Source organism: Olea europaea, chromosome 12, assembly GCF_002742605.1.
Source record: "Olea europaea var. sylvestris chromosome 12, O_europaea_v1, whole genome shotgun sequence".
Taxonomy (NCBI): domain Eukaryota; kingdom Viridiplantae; phylum Streptophyta; class Magnoliopsida; order Lamiales; family Oleaceae; genus Olea; species Olea europaea.
Genome location: NC_036248.1, coordinates 6,549,494 through 6,568,324, shown reverse-complemented (window position 1 = coordinate 6,568,324; position 18,831 = coordinate 6,549,494). Strand labels below are relative to the sequence as shown.

The following is an 18,831-nucleotide window of genomic DNA, read 5'->3' as shown; positions in this document are numbered from 1 at the left end:
CAAACAAATCACAAACTGAAGCCTCAATATTTCTTACCCCAAGAAGAAGGTACTTACAGGACATTAAACTATACAAGTTAAATTAAACTCCCTAAAAATCAATATTTCCAGCAGTTATAAAACTGTTAAGAGGCAATATGGCAAAAATTATTTCAAATTCGACAAAGTAATGGAATGTGATCGATTAAAATTGAAATGGTATCTAAACAGAAGGTCAACACGAAGTTAGATCTTTAATATAAACAAAAGCATATTCACTACCAATAATGAAAAGATAACAATTTTAAGTGGTGAATCCTGTAATCTATGAAACAATTCTCTGACAATTAGAATATGGCATTACTGCTATTATATCACGTGAACCCCTTTGTTGGCTTCCCTAAAATATGAACCACTTCAAAGAATCAAAAAGAATTGTGGATATGCCAAAACTGGGATAACATTTTAATCCAATTTAATAATACATTCTTGCACTGCATCCATATAGTACATAAAACGATCGGCCAAAGAAATAACTCAAGTCTAATTCCTTTTGCAAAATAAAATAGCAAGACAGCATCTACACCATGATATTATGCTGTAATCATAAAGTAGAGAGCAACAAGTTTAAAATTTTCAAATACACCCTGCAGGGATTTCGGCAGTGAGCTCTCCACTCCCCAGCCCACTCAGTCCCGATGCTAGCATGTAGAAGCTAAATTAAATAGTACACAGGCAAAAAACCCTAGTCGAGTGAACTGTTCACAGCTGAAATATACTTACCAATCCAATTACAGCAGAAATCACAATGGCAGCCAGAGCACACTGCAAAATGATACATAGTGGAGGCAGAAAATTTCATTACCACGAAATGAGGATCAGAAAATATCTTATCATAATAAACAATAAAACCAGTTAAACATCAATGAAAGAAAGAAACAGAGCTCTAGCTACAACTACAAGCTGTCATCACAAATTAGCAAGCTATAAGTTCTGTAGATGTTGCCAGCATCACTGAAATGTAAATGGAGGAACAGAAATCATTACAGAATATTATGTGCTATGAATGGGTTGGGAAAAATAGTGCTCATGGAAGCCCAGAATTAAAAAGCAGGACACCAAAAAATTGTCTAATTTGCTAAAGATATAGGGTTATGGCACCAGTTTAGCAATTGTATCCACCAAAGAAGATAACATTAGCACTATGTAGAGCATGGGTGCATTTTAACCTGGGGAATGTATTCAAATAATGGAGTAAGGAACTGTAGTGCACAGCCCATTATAATTCCCATTATAATCCCAGATAAACCAGTTTTAGCTCCACTTTCATGATTCACGGCAGACCTAGAGAATGATCCTGCGTGAGTCATTATTAAAAAAGAAGACATGTTAGAAGCTGGCTCTGGAAGTAACAGTGTCATGTGCTAACGTCATTACCAACTTATATGTATCCGTTTGATGATGTCATAAGAGAAATCATAAAGTAAACTGTTGGCTAGCAACTAAAACCAACCTGTTGTAGGGTATGCTGAAAAGAATGATCCAAAAATATTTGCCACACCAAGACCAAACAACTGTTAGAAGACAAACAACACGTCTATAAAATAGTGAATCAATTATAGTTCTCTTTTCCAAATCTAGCACAATTTGCAAGAGAGTACCAAGAAAATAATGTACCATATTGCAATGTTAAGCTTTTTACATTATATAACTAACTGGCTGTTTATATCATCATCATAAACCTATAAAAATCATTCTTCCACCTTAAGAAATCATATTATCTAAAGGAGCCAGACGACAGTCAATGGCTTATCAAAATAACATTAAGGGGAAGTTTACACATCCCATATTGTGCAAAAGGAATAGCAAACATTAGATGCAGGCTACTATGAATTAAATACAAGGTCTAGGATAACGAAATAGTTGTTTCGTGTTAAGCTGATACTTGACACGAGTACACATAAATGCAGTTATCATAGTTAAGACAATTTCAAACTTTGGAAAACGAACCTCTCGATTTGAATCCAACTCATATCCATTCTTAGCTGCCAGTGCTTTGGCAATTCCTACAGATTCCTATTTTCCAAAAGTATGTGGTTAAGTCAAATGTTCTATACCAAAAAAATAAAAGGGGACATGATATTAAAAGAAAATGAATAAATTTTCTCTCACCAAAATCGCCACACCAGTAATGAGCATTGCTGTTGGAATCAAAGATTTTATGTGCCCAAATTCCTTAGGGACAGAAAATTTAGGTAGCCCTTGAGGTATTTCTCCAACCTAAAATAGCAGTTGAAAAATTGTTAAGTGCTGACTATAATTGTGCCACAGTCAGATACTCGGTCATGAACAATTCAGGATAATAATAATTAATTGCTGCTCTATACGATGCTTTTTTCGCTGTTTATTAATCCAAGTTATTCTCACCAATGTAATTGAAGATGGATGATAAATTGTCACAAAGGTTGTACCCAAAACAACGGCAGTAAGGGGACCAGCTGCTCGCAGAAAACGCAAACATTTCCTTGATTTTCCCTGTGACCAGAACCAACCAAAGCATGTACAATTTAAAGAGGTATAAAAACAGAAAACCACATACTCAATAGCCAACTGAACTCATACCAGGTGCTTCATTGTTAGAATAATAGCAAGAATAATAGAACCCATAACAAAAGGAGGCCACGAAAACTACAAAAGTAAAGACAATCAGTCATTAGAACATCAAAAGTCACTTAAATTTAGAAACAGTTAGAGAGACAGGAAAAACAGATGAACGTATAAAGGAACAATCATCCAAGGACAATATCTATGTACTGAAACCTGAAGAAGAATATAGATTGTACTTCACAAACGACAATTACAAGAAATCATAATATATAAATTTCATCTTGTATTGTTTCACATTGAAAAGGAGTAGGATAAAATTCCACCAATGCTGTATAAATAGAGCCATCTCAGATTAATCTCTTTTAATTATGAAATTTGTAAGTATATTTGCTGCAGTCAATAAAAACTATAATATACAATAAATCTGAAGCACGTTTGTGAAATTGGCTTGATCACTTATGCTGTTACTTAGTTTTTCAGAAAAAATACAGTCCGCAAACTCTGCATCTTAGTTTATATGGTAGTGTTTATGCTGTCTCACATTAAATTTTGCTTGTCTGTGTTTCTTGTGTCCTTTTTATATCAATACATGATTGGGATGGCGACATTAAATGTTACTCATCAACATCATATGGACAGACATGGTATGACATAAACATACATGCATAATGGTGATGAAGATAGAGACCTGATAATTTGACACGACAATCATTTGAATACCTCATAAAATAGAAGAATTTCTACAGATAACTAACGTGCAATACATCGATTGAATTTAATTTATTGAGGAAGACAAAGTTACACATCAGAAACCCTTGATTGAAAAAATAATCACGACTCGTTGCAACAATATAAGGTAACGCAGGAGACAAATAGAGTAATTTTCAAAAAGCATTTACTTCATTGGAATACATGGCATACCTTATCTGCTCCTGAAATTATGCTCTTGACCAGCGGAATAATTTTGCTACTTCTTGTTATATCATATCCCAAGAAATATTTTGCCTGAGACAAGGCAATTACAATGGCTGAAGCAGTCGTAAAACCAGAAATCACAGAATGGCTGATGAACCGAATAAGCCATCCAAGCCTAGATGGGGAAAAAATAAAATGTAAGAGCTTTATTTGAATAAAATCTGTTGAAAAATAGAGTTAGGAAATAAAAAATAAGAATTTCAGGTGGCTGCAAACAATGAATGATATCAGGTTTTTGACAATTTTGTTTTCATGGACATATGTTCATGCCCAGAGACTTCCGTTCAGAGACATCACAAGGGTTAGTTTGAACATCTAGTGACATTGGGAGGCAGCTTTTCAGAAGGGATTCCTTCACTAGGAAATCAGACTATTCTACCTCTGGTGACTGACTGACTGACTCATAAAAGGATCACTATTTGTTCTAAATAATTGTTTGCAACAGTTTCAGAATTGTAACTGAGAAAACCAAAATCCAAGTTCAGTATTTCAAATACAGCTGAATTTCATAGTTCTCATCTAGTGACATTGGGAGGCAGCTTTTCAGAAGGGATTCCTTCACTAGGAAATCAGACTATTCTACCTCTGGTGACTGACTGACTGACTCATAAAAGGATCACTATTTGTTCTAAATAATTGTTTGCAACAGTTTCAGAATTGTAACTGAGAAAACCAAAATCCAAGTTCAGTATTTCAAATACAGCTGAATTTCATAGTTCTCATATTTGTCCTGCTTATCTATATACATTTTATAAATGACTGAATCAGACATCTTCATACTGAATGTACTGTCTCAGCATTCAAGTATAAATATAAAATGTACACGAAACATTTGATTCCCTTCACATTGAATGGTAAATTTCAACATATAAGAGAACATGCAAATTTGAGTGAAAAACACCTTAAAATCCCCATTATGCATTCAAATACGCCAACCATAAGTGCCAACAATATTGCAAGCTCTGTGTACAATGCCTCTGATGAGTCAACTATGCTGCCCAAGACATTAGAGACCAGAAGGGAAGTCAACGCCACAGGACCGATTGCAAGCTGGCGAGATGAGCCAAATAAAGCATACACAAATATAGGAACAAAACCAGAATCTGCATTGTAAAATCCAAATAAGGACGACCCAATTCCATAATCAATAAAGTAAATGACAGAGCATTTTATTATAAGTATTGCAGGAAAATAATCATGTAAGACTCTAACTTAAAAGCATCTTCAGAATATATCCGTGATAATATCATCACAGTACATTATGACTAGTTGGTAAGGTAGATTAGATGGCACTTCGAAGTGCAAAATAAGGGGAAAAAGTTTAAATTTTACCAATGGTACTGTCCAGCCATCTAATACTAATACTGCTTAACAAACGTGTACAAAAAGAACAATAACGAGGTAAAACTCACAAAGTCCGTATATTGGTTGAAGCCCAGCTAGCTTTGCGTAAGACATGGACTGATTGGCACATGAAAAGCAACCGATGTTATACATGGAAAGTTGGATAAAAAATCCAATTATTTATGAATATTAGATGTGTATATGCGTGAACACGTATATACATATATACACACCTGAGGAACAAGCATGACGCCGACAGTGACCCCGGCCATAAGATCCGGCTGTAAATACTCCCGCCATCTGTAGGTACTAATCCAACGGTAACATGGCAAGAAAAATTCAATCCATTCCATCCACGTCATCCGCTTCACCTTTGCACTCCATCTGGTCAAAACACCAGAAAATGAAGATGAAGACGACGTCGCTGTAGTGGTGGAAGGATGCTGCAAAGGAATGATTTTGACGGGTCGGGTCGTTGTTCCAGACATCGAATTGAAACTGCTGAGTTCACCGGAACTAGGAGAGGCATAGGTGTTCTCCATGCAGTTTGAGGAGAAGAAATTTGGCCTCAGCCGCCTTGGACCGCGGCGGCGGTCAGGCTGTGCGTGCTGAGATTTGAGGCTCACGCTCCTTCGAAGGACCCGAGGCGTGGGGGCGGTGGACGCTGAATTGGTTCCTTACAAATAAACTTAGGATTCCGCGGTGGCGAATAATACCAAAACTTACAAATAAATGAATAATAGATAGATAATCTAAAAGTATAAATGTTAAAAGTAAGGTAAGCACCTAATTGATATTCCTAAAAATATATATATAAGTTAAAGTTAATAATTAATTTCAGGTACACAATTCATAATATTCACAATTTTTTAATTACAAATTCCATCAAATTTTAACAAAATCTCAAAATAAATAAATAAATTTAATTTTAATCTCTATCAAACAAGGGCTAATTTTATTTTTGAAAACTCGAGTTGAAGAAAAAAATTGATATTAAGTACACAATTAAAGAAGATCACAAAGTTAAGACGTGTACGATATTAAAAAATATCGTACTCCACAAACACCCAACTTCCATATCGCCCTTATTTGGGTAAAGATTTCTTTCTTCCACCCTATAGTCGATTTTAGCGAGTTTTGCTCCGAAAATCATATTTATTTTCGAATTTGCTTTCATCTATTAATTTTCGACCCACCTTTTCCTCCTACACGACATGACATACGCGAAATGACTTTTCAATTTTAGTATAATAATAATAATTGATTCCACCACATATCCTGTATTTGGACATTAACGTGACCAAGTTCATTAGAATCAATGAGAGAGAAACGTGCACTGACCAATTTGTTTGAAATCTCTTTCGTGAGTGGTTGGGACATCTCATTAGAAATTAGAATAATAGAAAATGTTGGGATGTCCCAAATTTGTAAAATAGAATAAAATGGTAAAATTATGATTGATGTTAAGTTGAGGAACAAAAGTTATAATTTCCTCTAAAGTCTTAATTAAGCAAATATGAAACGGATTGGAGGCAGATGCGGCGACGAGGGAGAGAATAATTAGAAGGAAAAACAAAATAAATGACGAAAAGAAATCATTGTATAACAGATTTAGGGTAAAATCAAATCTCGCCATAAAGTTGTGGGCTCATGTTACAGTTGCTTTAAATTATAATTTAAAATCGTAGGTATACTTTTAAAAAAAGGTTGAACCTACATTGTGTTAGATTCAAAATTACTACTTGCTCAATCAACATATTTCGTGTTGACCACTGATCTTCGAGCTCACTTAAAATGTAGTCATCACCTATCTCATATACACTCTAAATCGTGTTTATAAGATCAGCTCGATCTTGCCAATATTGTAATTTCAAGAAATATAATGATTACATATTCTTTACACCTTTATCAATTCACCCAATCAATTAGACACGCTTAAAAAAAGTGACGTCAACATCGCCCAAACTCATCACTTATCTACTATAACTAATTATCCTGAAGTAGGTCATGTCATAGTAATGGCAACGGGGCAGGAGCGCCCCAAACTACCGCCCCACTCCGCCTTAGACAGTGCGGGGATGGGGCAACTCTTTGCCCTGTTTGTTGTTCAATTTAATTTTTTTATTTTTTCTTACATTTTCAAAGTTTCGAATTATGTTATTATTAGAGAATAAAATATAAATTCAAAATAGATTTTTAAAGAGTAAATAGTCTAGAAAAAAATTTTAATTTTATTTCTATTTTTATTTTTTTCTTCACGGGGCGGGGCATTCTCGCCCTGCCCCCCGCCAACCCATTCGGGGCGAGAGTTTTTGCCATCCCTAGGTCATAATTTCCCCGATATTATTATGTTTGATGGGGGCGTACCTCGTTAGCCAATATTTCAACTTGCTTTCCACATAGACGGCAACACATAAAATATATTACAGATGCTCTTCGGCTCCCAACATTGAATTCTAAACATTTTAGCTTTGTGCAGAGAGAAAAAAGGCCAAAAATAATTTAAAAAAATTAAAAAAAATTGCATTCTGAGATTTTTTTAGTTAATTAACTTTCCTTCTAATACAGTCTTCGTCAATTTGCCAAACCTCGTTTTCATTTACTTTTCATTTCCGTTGTGTTCTGTTTAGTGTTTACAGTGCGAACAATTGAACTGATTGAAAGCTAAATCGAATTACGCCTACCGAACCCTAGTCAAATCAATCACGATCCACCAATTCCGGGGTCCAATTAACCTCCCATAAATAGCTTGGGCTTCTTATTGGGTTTAAACTTGTTAGGCAGTTGTCAATCCAATACAGCAGCAACACAGTCTTGTACAAGACAGGATGTGGAGGGCCTCGTATTTTTGAACAGAGTGGTCTCTCTCTCTCTATAATGAACTTAAATAGTAACTTTGATCTTTCATTCTTGTCTACATCTCATGGTATACAAGTGATTCTAGTATATACCATAAATCTCAGCTTGAGAAGATACTACACTTTGAGAAACGGCATGTAATGATGAACAAGAAAAGAGTACCGAGTATCATTTTATGTATTTATAGCGATGATATTTCTTGAAACAACAAAATATAATTCAGACAGACTCGACCCCAAATGAAGTACTTTCAAATGGGTTTCGGATTTTTTTTCTCTGTGTGGTCGAGACACACGAACTTTGCCCAACTCGATCTCAAATTAGGGTTAGTATTTCAAATAATTTTCAACTCAATCTCATCAAGATTATTCAACCGTGGGCAGAAAGAGACTTGTAAATTGAATACAGAACATTAATCCCCATTCTCATGCAAAGGTAGGAAACTGCCGCAAGGAAAGAACTCCCAAGGGTATTTCCTGAATCAAAGGACTCATAATTTAGCAGGATTTCATTGAATCAATACTCACAGTACATTCAAAGAACAAATGTTGCCAGTTTATAGCAAAGTTATTTTAAATTAGCATACGCCACTTCCCCGTCTTCACAATATTGTTTTCTTTGTCAAAAACGAGGACTTGACATCTTTAAAATCTAGAACCTTTGATACAGACATCATGTGGTCTACTTAGAACACCATTGATATGTTGATTTTGGCCATTCTCGAAAGGTCCAGATGACGTGGTTGAATAGTTTACTAAAACTTATACGTGACAGTAATAACAGATGGCAGCGGAAGAGACTATATTACCTTCAAGTTACAGATGCGCTTGTGCATGTTCAGGCTTATGAGTATACTCGTAATCGAGATGAACAAAAGCACGCTCTATCTCGGGCAGAACTTCAAGCTTCTCTTGCAAGGATTCTCCAATGTCATGAGCTTCTTGCAGGGGCATGTCCGCTGGCAACACAATATCCACTTCGACGAAATAATGAGAGCCAAAGGTGTATGCCCTTACAGTGTCGATGTGCCTTATGGATTTGTGGTGATTCCAGCATAGGTAGGTGAGTTTCTGTAGATATTCCGGTGCAGCTGATCTTCCAATAAGGGAGTTCACGTTCTCCAGCACAGTTAATGACCATGTTCGGATAGTGTACAATGACAGCTGGAAAAGGTAGTAAGATTATAGTGTGTCACAAATAAAGAAACTGAAGAAGAAAAAGGCAATGACCTAAGTTTTACGGAGTCGAGCAAAAGAGAAATTAGAGTGAAATAATTTTACTTACAATAATAGCTCCAACAGGGTCCATCCAATCATTGAAATAGTTAGCCATTACTACAGCAACGAGGCCAATGATGTTCGTGATAACATCAAAAAAGTGATCCTGGGCATATGCCTTGACAATCTCATTTGCAAAGGTGCGGCAATAGACGAACAGAAGTAGTTTCACCAGAGTTACTGAAAGCATAATACCAATGACCCATCGCTCTTGCTCCTTTGTCAAATTGAATTCGTCATCCTGCACAAGCTCTTTGATAAAATGCTTAGAGACAAGAAATGAAGAGTCCGCATTTAAAGAACCCCTCCTCAATTCTCTAAGTACCATGTTGATTCAGGTAGGGATCACTTACATCAGAAACTAATGTGCGCAGGGATTCCAGTATAATCTGCAGTCCTAAGGTTGCCATGACAGAAGCGAAAACAAGGATTCCCTACACATCATTTATTCAATGTAGATTTCTTACAATTAAACAATAATACAGCACACATAACACAGTAATTCCAACGACAAAAATAATTTGAAGCTCTTATTTGCCTTCAAACCACAGAAACAGAAAACCAAACCTTGATATAAAGAAAATGCAGTTTTACGTTATTTACAAAATATTTTGCAGTATTCGGGAAATATATTTAGGCAAAGTTAAGGTACATGGTGGATGAATTACTGTTTCTATTAAAGAACCACTATAGAGAACTGGTTATCCTTTGACAATTGATCTAGTAAAAATTATCATTCAGCCGAAATAGAGGAGGAATTTGATGACCCTTGGTATTGCAAAAGATAAATGATCTCCATTGCATTGCAAGCACACAGGAAGTAATATTTACTCCTACCCATTAAATTCTTTTACATGACTGTGACATCTCTTTTGCCCAGCCTAAATGCATCTCCTGGGATGTTATTCTGTTATGTCAGATGTCCCAGGAGTTCAGCAATTGCATTTCTTAATACATTAAAGTAGGCATCCATGATCCCAAAATTACAAATGTTTGGGTCAATCTATGCAACCATAAAACCACCTAAAGAGGTGCAAAAACTGATTCACTGTTACAAACCAAACTGCAATAGTCCAGTGTCCACTTGTAATATTCCCCGCAGAATCTTGCACCACCAAATTGAAAGGATAGCAAGTAAAGCCATATGACAATCCATTCTAGCAGATGACAGGACGAGCATTAAAGAGGCCTGACAAAACTGCTGGCTGGCTAACTGACTGAAACCGTTCAGCTTCAGCTTGCTTTCTGACTCTCTTAATGGTCATTTTCTGCATTAATTTTTCTTCTCCTGTATGAGTTGTTTTGTTTTATGTTTTTTTCAGAAGAAGACACGCTCTAGGCATGTGGCTAGGGCACTATTGTGTTTTGTCATTTTCAGGCAACGGGGTTCATAACTCTGACTATAAATATTATGAAAATAAGGTCACAAGTCTGGCTATAAATATTATGCACACTAAAATATGTCACGAGTTGCAAAAACGTCGAACAAATATTAAAAAATGTGCTATTTCCAAATCAGATCATTCAAGTTTAAAATAAAATAAGATCAATAAAACAACAAAGTCACAGACACAAACAGCCATTTGAACGTTCGTTCATTTAACGGTAGTTTGGAAAAAAGAGTCTAGATCCTTTTACTCCATTTAGCCCAGAATATTGAAAACAGTTTCAAACATGAAGATGGAAAATGCTGCAAGTAGAAATAATTACTAGTCCATTTCTTAATAACACCATTTATTTGGAAAGTGCAAGCCTGAACTTTTCTTCTTTGTGAAGTAAAAATTCAATTGCGTGTCTTAGGAATGAAGGAGAAAGAATAAGAGAATAATACCCTGAAGATTCAAAGTCACTGAAAAATGCAGTGTAGATTATAGCAGATATTTCCCTAGAAACTAAAGCAAAACATATTCCTAAAAAGAGACACACTACTAGCTGTGCATTAAGAAAAATGAAAATAAATTCTCACAGCCTATTTTAAGGAATGAAAAGAGAAGATAAGCAGCATATGATCGTCAAAATGCTGAGACTGATGAAATTAGTTATGGCTATGAGTGTAAATGTCTGAGTATGTACATGATTTTTGGAATCAAAAAGTTGAAAGGAACTAACCAGAGGCTGCATACGTTTCTTTCCAATAGGATATCGATAAGGATTTGGCGTCTGCATGGAAAAAGCAGTAAACCACAGGATAAAACCAGATAGTAGATCAAGAAGCGAGTCTAGTGTGGACGCAACAATGGCCAATGAACCACTCCTGACAGATGCATAAACTTTTGCTGCAAAAAGAAGCATATTTGCAACATTTGATATCCTGATGGCAATTGTTTCACTTTTAGCCAATTTATCCCTCTCTTCCTGTAACCAAAACAAAATTTTAAATATTTAACCATGGTACCAGCTTATTTACCTCTTGATATCTAACAAAAGATTTCATCAACCTAATGAACAAAGAAAGTCAAATTCAGGTTGTAAAGTTTAAACCTTTGACATTCCCGGTACAGAACCTCTCTCTGCTAGGACATCCATTTCATTGAACCCCTCCAGCATTTCAACCTGTTGCTGATAATACTCTGCAACATTATCTTCTGGACCTGTACCGTCAGGGCAAAAAAAGTGAAATGCCTTATAAGCAGTCCCTCAAATTTGTCAATAGACATCAATCACATATCTTGGCTTCAATCAAATTGATGATAGAATTTCACTAAACATAGGAAATCACAATTAAATTAAAGCCAAAAATTAGCAAAACTAACGACAACAAGTGAACATAGAGGGCTTCCATAAATCAAGTGTACAGAAACAATAATTATCCAAAGTAGACAACCCAAAGCAGTGCAAGTACACGTTAGTAAAGTTGTTTCTATGACCTAGCATTCGAATTCAATACTTGCCAATCAATATTATTTTCATTAACAGCAATCTTGAAAGCAAGAAACGCATCGAAGCCACTCGACAATAATCAACAGAAGTTCTCAAATTTCTCGATAAAAAAAACGATTAAGAAAATGAATTAAAGGAAGAAATTAATAAGAAAGTACATATTGTGTATTAATATACTACTTGTCTTGCAGGCGGATTTAATAATCCAGATACTTCGATCTGAAGATGTTAAGAACATGTACTATACCACTATAGTATTATAATAATAAAATAAAATAAAAAGGAATCCATTTTATTACTCAAAAAATTATTCCATTGCATTTTTAGCCAATAAGATCCCATAAACCCCTTTCGCTGTCCACAATCATTAGATTTAGACCTACCAAAAACTACTGATATTAATGCACATACCGCAACACAGTACAAGAATAGAGAAAAACAAAAAGGTATTCTGAACTAAACCGGCGGCAAAGAATTAAAGAAAGGGAATCTGCACTGTTCGAAAAAGAGTGTTGAAATTCAGCCAAAATTTTACCTAAAACCCCAAGATAGTCATGGAGCCCACGGGGAGGTTTTTCTTTGTGCTCGGTGGATATATCGAATCCATCGAAGTTCAACCGCCATGACTGGTCACCCTTTCTAGTCTCCGGCAGTAAAAGTTGCTCTTCGGAGCCGTCCGAATTTACAGGGTCCATATCCTCGTTCACTCTACACTTGCACTTGAGAAAAATTAAAAAAAAAATCACTTGTATAATATAAAATTGAAATCAAAATGGTAGTGTATGTAAATGTAGCGACAAATAGAAGGAATAATAATTATCTGGTTGCCGATGGCGGAATTTTCCTAACCAGAAAAGGGGGAATTATAGTGGCTCTATTATCATATTATATAATGTAAATATCGTCTGTACTCGCTACTCCGTTGAACTGTTGGTCCACAAATGAAAGTAACTGTGGGGCCCGGCTGACGGTGAGTCCTTCGTTGACGTGGCAGGATGCGATGTTGACGTGACTGATTTGATGGTCGGATACGTGTACAGTTAGGATGAAAACGATCAACGCAAAATCATGAAGAGGATTATCATTTTTGTTATCATTTCGAAAACTGTTATTCTGGGCCACACAACTTCACGGGGTAGTGGGTCCCAACAAAAAATTGATGCTTTGTAAATATTGGGAAACAAATATTACTCAAAAGTAAAGTTATGCCCATGTTCGATCTCCATTTTTGGGTAAAATGTATTGTAAGATTTTTTTGAAAATGTGTGATTAAAAAAAAAAATTAAATACATGTATAATTTTTTATGAAAAAATATGCGGTCAAAAATGAAATCTGAAAAAATAAGATTCAAACAAGGGCTATATTTGTTTAAGTCCAACTAGAAACACTCGTGACCTGTGCACAAAAGAGGTAATAAGAAATGCAATCCAATCAAATCTTACTTTTATCAATGAAAGATAGCATGTCTATGTTAGATTTAAAGGGTGTTTGATATTCATTTTCCTAAAAAAAATGTGTTTTAGAATAGTAGATTGATGAAAAATGTACGGTTTAAAAATTAAGAAATGTAATAAAACTAAAGGAAATAGCGAAAATAATAGAAGAAATAAAGAGTTAAAACTCAATTAAGTATTATTATGAGTCAATATCCTGTATTTATAGGGTCCAAAATAACAGTTACAGTTCAAATAAAATAGATCTTATAAATTAGATAAACACAGTTATTTTAGAGTACTAAAAATGAATGTTGTATTATTAAAATCTTGCTAGGAAAACTCAGTAAGACAAAACCTAAGCGAAGGAAAAAGAGTACAGCTACTCCCCCTGATGTTGATCACTGAAAATCTTTGAGTTGGCGCATTTCAATCTTTTGAACTAATTTCTTAAATGTAGATATTGGTTGTACCTTTGTGAATAAATCGGCCACATTGTCACTTGAGCGAATTTGTTGGATATCGATATCGCCATTCTTTTGAAACTTATGTATATGAAAGAATTTTGAAAAAATATGCTTCGTTCTGTCACCTTTGATATAGTCTCCTATGAGTTATGCAATACAAGTCGCATTATCTCCATACAAAATTGTTGAACTATCTTTGGTTGAAATTAATTCGCATGATGTTTAGATATAATGGGTCATGTTTCTCAACCACACACATTCTCGACCTGCTTCATGAATTGCAATAATTTCAAAATGATTTGAGAATGTTGTTTCACAAATCTCCATGATATAGTTGTTCCTCTACGTGTAAATACATAACATGTTTGTGATTTAACTTTATGTGGATCAGATAGATAACCCGCATTTACATATCCCACTAAAGCAAATCCCGACTTTTGAGAATAAAATAATCACAAATCAATGGTACCCTTTAAGTAACGAAAAATATGTTTAACACCATTCTAATGCCTTTGAATTGGTGTAGAGCTATATCTTGTAAGGAGATTTATAGAAAAAGCTATGTTGAGTCGAGTGCAATTTGCAAGATAAGTTAATACTCCAATTGTACTAAGATATGGTACTTTAGGACCAAGAACTTTTTCTCCATCTTCAAGTGGACGAAATGGGTATTTTTTCACATCAAGTGATCAAACAACTATAGGTGATATTAATGGATGTGCATTATTCATGTAAAAGCGTTTAAAACTTTCTGTATACATAGATTGATGAACAAATAATCAATTTGTAAAATGTTCAATCTGTAATCCAAAATAAAATTTGATTTTTATCAAATCATTCATCTCAAATTCATTTTTCAAATAATCAGTAGTTTTGTTGAGCTTTTCAGGAGTTCCAATTAAATTTAAATCATTAACATAAACTGTCACAATTGCAAATACACTATTTGTTCTCTTTATGAAAACACATGGACAAATATCGTCATTTTTATAACCCTCATTCATATCAAGTAAATCATACAAATATGCAGTTACTACATCCATAAAGCGCATATCAAACTTTTGTGACACAGTCAAACTAATTAAAAATCTAAAAGTGATGGTGTCCATTACGGAAGAATATGTTTCTTCATAATCAATTTCTGATCTTTGTGAGAAACATTGAGCGCCTGGTCGGACTTTGTACCTTGTAATTTCATTATTTTTATTCCTCTTTCGTACAAAAAACTCATTTTGTATCTAACAGAGATTACATTTTCAAGTGTTCGATCTACAGATCTAAACACTTTTCGTTTCTCCAAATAATTCAATTTTGCTTATATGGCTTTTTCCATTTTAGTCAATCATTTCTATTTTAAAAGTATTTAACCGACTGTGGTTCAGGATCCTCATTTTGCATAATATCAAGAGTCACATTAAAGGCAAAAATATTGTCTATAACAACATTATTTCGTTCCTAGAATTTATGAGAAAACATATAATTTATTGAAATCTCATTATTTTAAGATGCTTGTGGTTTTTCAGTAACCGTATCTTCAATATCTGATTGATCAATCTTTTCTGATGTGACTTCTTTCGAAGTTTTTGGTTAGTTTTTCTCATGTACTTTTCTTTTTCGAGGTACAGAGTCTTTTGAACCAATTGGTCGATCACGCTTTTGGCGTATTTGAAATTCATTTGTTACAGCAGATTGTCCTACATGGACATCAATTTTTGTTGGAATATTTTCTGTTGGAACATATGACTTTATCACTTTTCTTGTATTAATAAATACATCAGGTAATTGATTTGCAACTCTTTGCAAATGAATGATTTTTTCAACCTTTTGCTCACATTGATTACTGCGAGGATAAAAATAAAATAGAGTTACTTCAATCCAAATAATTTTACATTGTTTTTCAAGATGTAGTTTCCCCTCCCAAAGTTGGGAAAGTCATTTCAAAATAACATCTGCAAAACATTCAGTAAATAAGTCACCATTTAAAGGCTCAAGATACCTAATAATTGATGATGAATCAAAACCCATATAAATCATAAGTTTTTATTGGGGACCCATTTTAGTACATTGTGGGGGCAAAATAAGAACTTGGACAGCACAACCAAATACCTGTAGGTGAGAAATATCAGGTTTATAACCAATTGCTAGTTGCAAAGGTGAATATTGATAATAGACAGTTGGTCTAATACAAACCAATGATGCAACATATAATATGACATGACCAAAAAAAAAAGTTGGGAGTTTTGTTTTCATAAGTGATAGTCTAACAATAAGTTATAGGTGTTTAATAAACGACTCTGTCAAACCATTTTGTGTATGGACATCGCAATTGAATATTCAGTTACAATCCCGATTGATATACAATAATCATTGAATGCTTGTGATCTAAATTTACCAGTATTTTCAAGACGAATAACTTTTATTGAGTAATCGGGAAATTGCGCTCGTAATTTTATAATTTGAGCAAGTAATATAGCAAATGCTACATTCTTAGTGGAGAATAGGCAAACATGTGACCATCTAGTAGAAAAATCAATTAATACCATAAAATAACGAAATGGTCCACATGGTAGGTGTATCGGTCCACATATATCTCCATGAATTCTTTCCAACAAAGTTGGAGATTCAATATTAACCTTTGTAGTTGAAAGTCTAATGAGTAACTTGCATTGCAAACAAGCTACACATGGATAGTCATTAGGTAAAAAAATCTTTTGGTTCTTTAAAGGATATCCATATGAATTATTTATTATTTGACGCATCATTATAGCTGCTAAATTTTCAAGTCGATCATGTCAAATAATAAAACTCTTTAGGTCAACGAACTTCTGGTTTGTGACATTATTTGATTCAACTATTTTTATAAATATATAATACATGCCAGATGAGAGTGTATAAAATTTTTCTTTTATCTGCTTCTGATCAGAGATAAAAGTGGTTATGTAAAGATATTCAGTATTATTTTCTTGTATCTTCTCAATATGATATTCATTGCAGCGGATATCTTTAAAATTAAGCAATTTTTTTCTGAATTTGCTAGAATAAAGTGTATCGTCAATATATAATTTTGTATTATTTAGTAAAATAATACAAGCTCTTCCGGAGCCTTCAACAATATTCGATGCACCTAATATTGTATTGACATTATTTTCTTTCAATGTTAAGTCCACGAAATATTTTTTTCTTGAAAAATAATTTGTGTTGTTGCACTATCAATCTAGCAGGTGTCTTGACAATCCATCATGAATCTATCAATATAACAAAATAGATATATTTAAAAAAAATTGAATTTAAACTTAAAATGATAAGATAATGAATACTGTGAAATTAATGATGCATAATAATGTTTAAAATTTTTGCGAAAAGTAAAAATATATTTCAAACTAAATTTCTAAAATAAAAGGAAATATTAGAAACATTAAAAAAAAAATACATCACACCACGCTCAATCAAATGATCAATATTCTCATTTGAATCAGCAAAGAAATCAGAGACATCAAAATGAGTCATATCAATTGGACCATCATATTCAGCAAAATTTGTCTCCACTTTTTCCTTTACTTTGATTGATTTTTGATAGAGATCCACAAGGTGTTTTGTCGTATGACAAGTACGTGTTCAATACCCTTTTATTCCACATCTAAAGCAACTTTCTTCGTATACCCTTTTAGGTGTGCTACTTTTGTTTACTTTGTATCTTTTGAAATTGTTGCCTTATTGTTGATAATTTTGTTGATTATTTCGTCCATGATTTACTCCGCGTGCACATCCGCGTCCACGTCTTGATATTGCATTTGTTTAAGGCGATGCAGTACCATTTGTTTCAGGCAATAATACAAAACTAGTTGGACATAATCCATGATTTTTCATTAGCAGTTCATTATTCTGTTCAGCAATAAGTAGGCAAAATATAAGTTCTGGGTACTTTTTGAAACCACGCTCGCGATATTGTTGCTGCAGGAGCACATTCGAGACGTGAAAGGTAGAGAAAGTTTTCTCCAACATGTCTTCATCAGTGATTTTTTCTCCACACAATGTCAATTTTGAATATATTCTGAACAATTCAGAATTGTACTCACTAACAATTTTGAAGTCTTGCAAACAAAAGTGCATCTACTCATAGCGGGCTTTGGGAATGACCATAGCCCTCTGATGAATCTCTCAGTTAATTTTTTCCAAAGAACCTGTGGATCGTTTTCTGTGAGATATTCAATTTTCAGCCCATCGTGAAGATGATGACAAAGGAAGATGAGTGCTATTGCACGATCCTATAGGAATTCTTTCTTTCTTTCTTTTATTATCTCTCCCAAACCTTTTGAAATAAGATGGATATCAGTGTCGAATACCCATGATAGATAATTTTTGCCAGATATATCAAGTGCAGCAAATTTGAAACTCGAGTTTCGTGATGTTTGTTATTTGATTAACTATACAATAAAGAATATACAATTAATTTTGAAGAATGAGATTAAACATCAGATAATGATTAATCAAGTAGTCAATAACCTAAGTTACGTATTTTCCTACAAGGATAAACACTAAAATAATATTTTCTTCAAAACATATGCTATTTAAGGAGCACGTTGTATTTTATTATTATTTCTTCAAGATCAATACGTCAATATTCTTTTGGAATATTGAAAAATATAATTTATACTCTTCAGGAGTGGGTAATATTCTTCAAGAATATTAATTATAATATTGTGCTATTTCAAGAGTATCAACGAACTATTTATAATAGATAGATCTTTGATTAATATTTTTCTAGAACATTAATTATAATATTGTGCTATTTCAGGAGTAACAACATGATAGAATATTAATTTAAAATTTACGATAAAACAACACAAATATGTAATCAAGTTAAAGAATATTAATTACCATGCAATGAAAAAATAAAGTCACCAAATAGATTGGATATGAATATATATTTTAAAATTAATTATCAAACATGTATTAAAAAAAATCTTGAAAAGATATGCTTTATAGTTATTTTTCACCATAAACATATA

At 33.7% G+C, this 18,831-nt stretch overlaps 2 protein-coding genes across 3 annotated transcripts; both read right to left on the bottom strand.

The window, feature by feature from the left end:
- Positions 1–6: 6 nt before the first annotated feature.
- On the bottom strand, positions 7–5,633 carry LOC111405390 (sulfate transporter 4.1, chloroplastic-like). Of its 2 annotated transcripts, XM_023034244.1 has the most exons (11): positions 5,139–5,632; positions 4,974–5,022; positions 4,463–4,664; positions 3,508–3,676; positions 2,602–2,667; positions 2,407–2,514; positions 2,152–2,259; positions 1,990–2,055; positions 1,493–1,553; positions 1,209–1,336; positions 7–804 (listed from the first exon to the last, which is right to left on the bottom strand). In XM_023034244.1, exons 1-11 carry the CDS (start codon positions 5,445–5,447, stop codon positions 742–744), a joined length of 1,329 nt encoding a protein of 442 aa, XP_022890012.1. In that variant the 5' UTR covers positions 5,448–5,632; the 3' UTR covers positions 7–741. The 2 variants fall into 2 exon arrangements, with proteins under 2 accessions (XP_022890012.1, XP_022890013.1); XM_023034245.1 differs by lacking the exon at positions 2,602–2,667 and having other exon boundaries at positions 5,139–5,633.
- A 2,617-nt stretch (positions 5,634–8,250) lies between these two features.
- Positions 8,251–12,789, bottom strand: LOC111405389 (metal tolerance protein 11-like). The gene is made up of 6 exons (XM_023034243.1): positions 12,457–12,789; positions 11,523–11,632; positions 11,151–11,396; positions 9,395–9,475; positions 9,049–9,282; positions 8,251–8,927 (listed from the first exon to the last, which is right to left on the bottom strand). Exons 1-6 carry the CDS (start codon positions 12,614–12,616, stop codon positions 8,580–8,582), a joined length of 1,179 nt encoding a protein of 392 aa, XP_022890011.1. The 5' UTR covers positions 12,617–12,789; the 3' UTR covers positions 8,251–8,579.
- Between the last annotated feature and the right edge of the window lie 6,042 nt (positions 12,790–18,831).

Coding starts and splice junctions, on each gene's coding strand:
- LOC111405389 (XM_023034243.1), bottom strand. CDS start 12,616: ATGGACCCTGTAAATTCGGACGGCTCCGAAGAGCAACTTTTACTGCCG. Junction 11,633..12,456: donor TGACTATCTTGGGGTTTTAG/GTAAAATTTTGG, acceptor CTGACGGTACAG/GTCCAGAAGATAATGTTGCA. Junction 11,397..11,522: donor CTGTACCGGGAATGTCAAAG/GTTTAAACTTTA, acceptor TTTTGGTTACAG/GAAGAGAGGGATAAATTGGC.
- LOC111405390 (XM_023034244.1), bottom strand. CDS start 5,447: ATGGAGAACACCTATGCCTCTCCTAGTTCCGGTGAACTCAGCAGTTTC. Junction 3,677..4,462: donor TGCATAATGGGGATTTTAAG/GTGTTTTTCACT, acceptor TTCCCCATCTAG/GCTTGGATGGCTTATTCGGT. Junction 2,515..2,601: donor TTCTAACAATGAAGCACCTG/GTATGAGTTCAG, acceptor TTCTGGTCACAG/GGAAAATCAAGGAAATGTTT.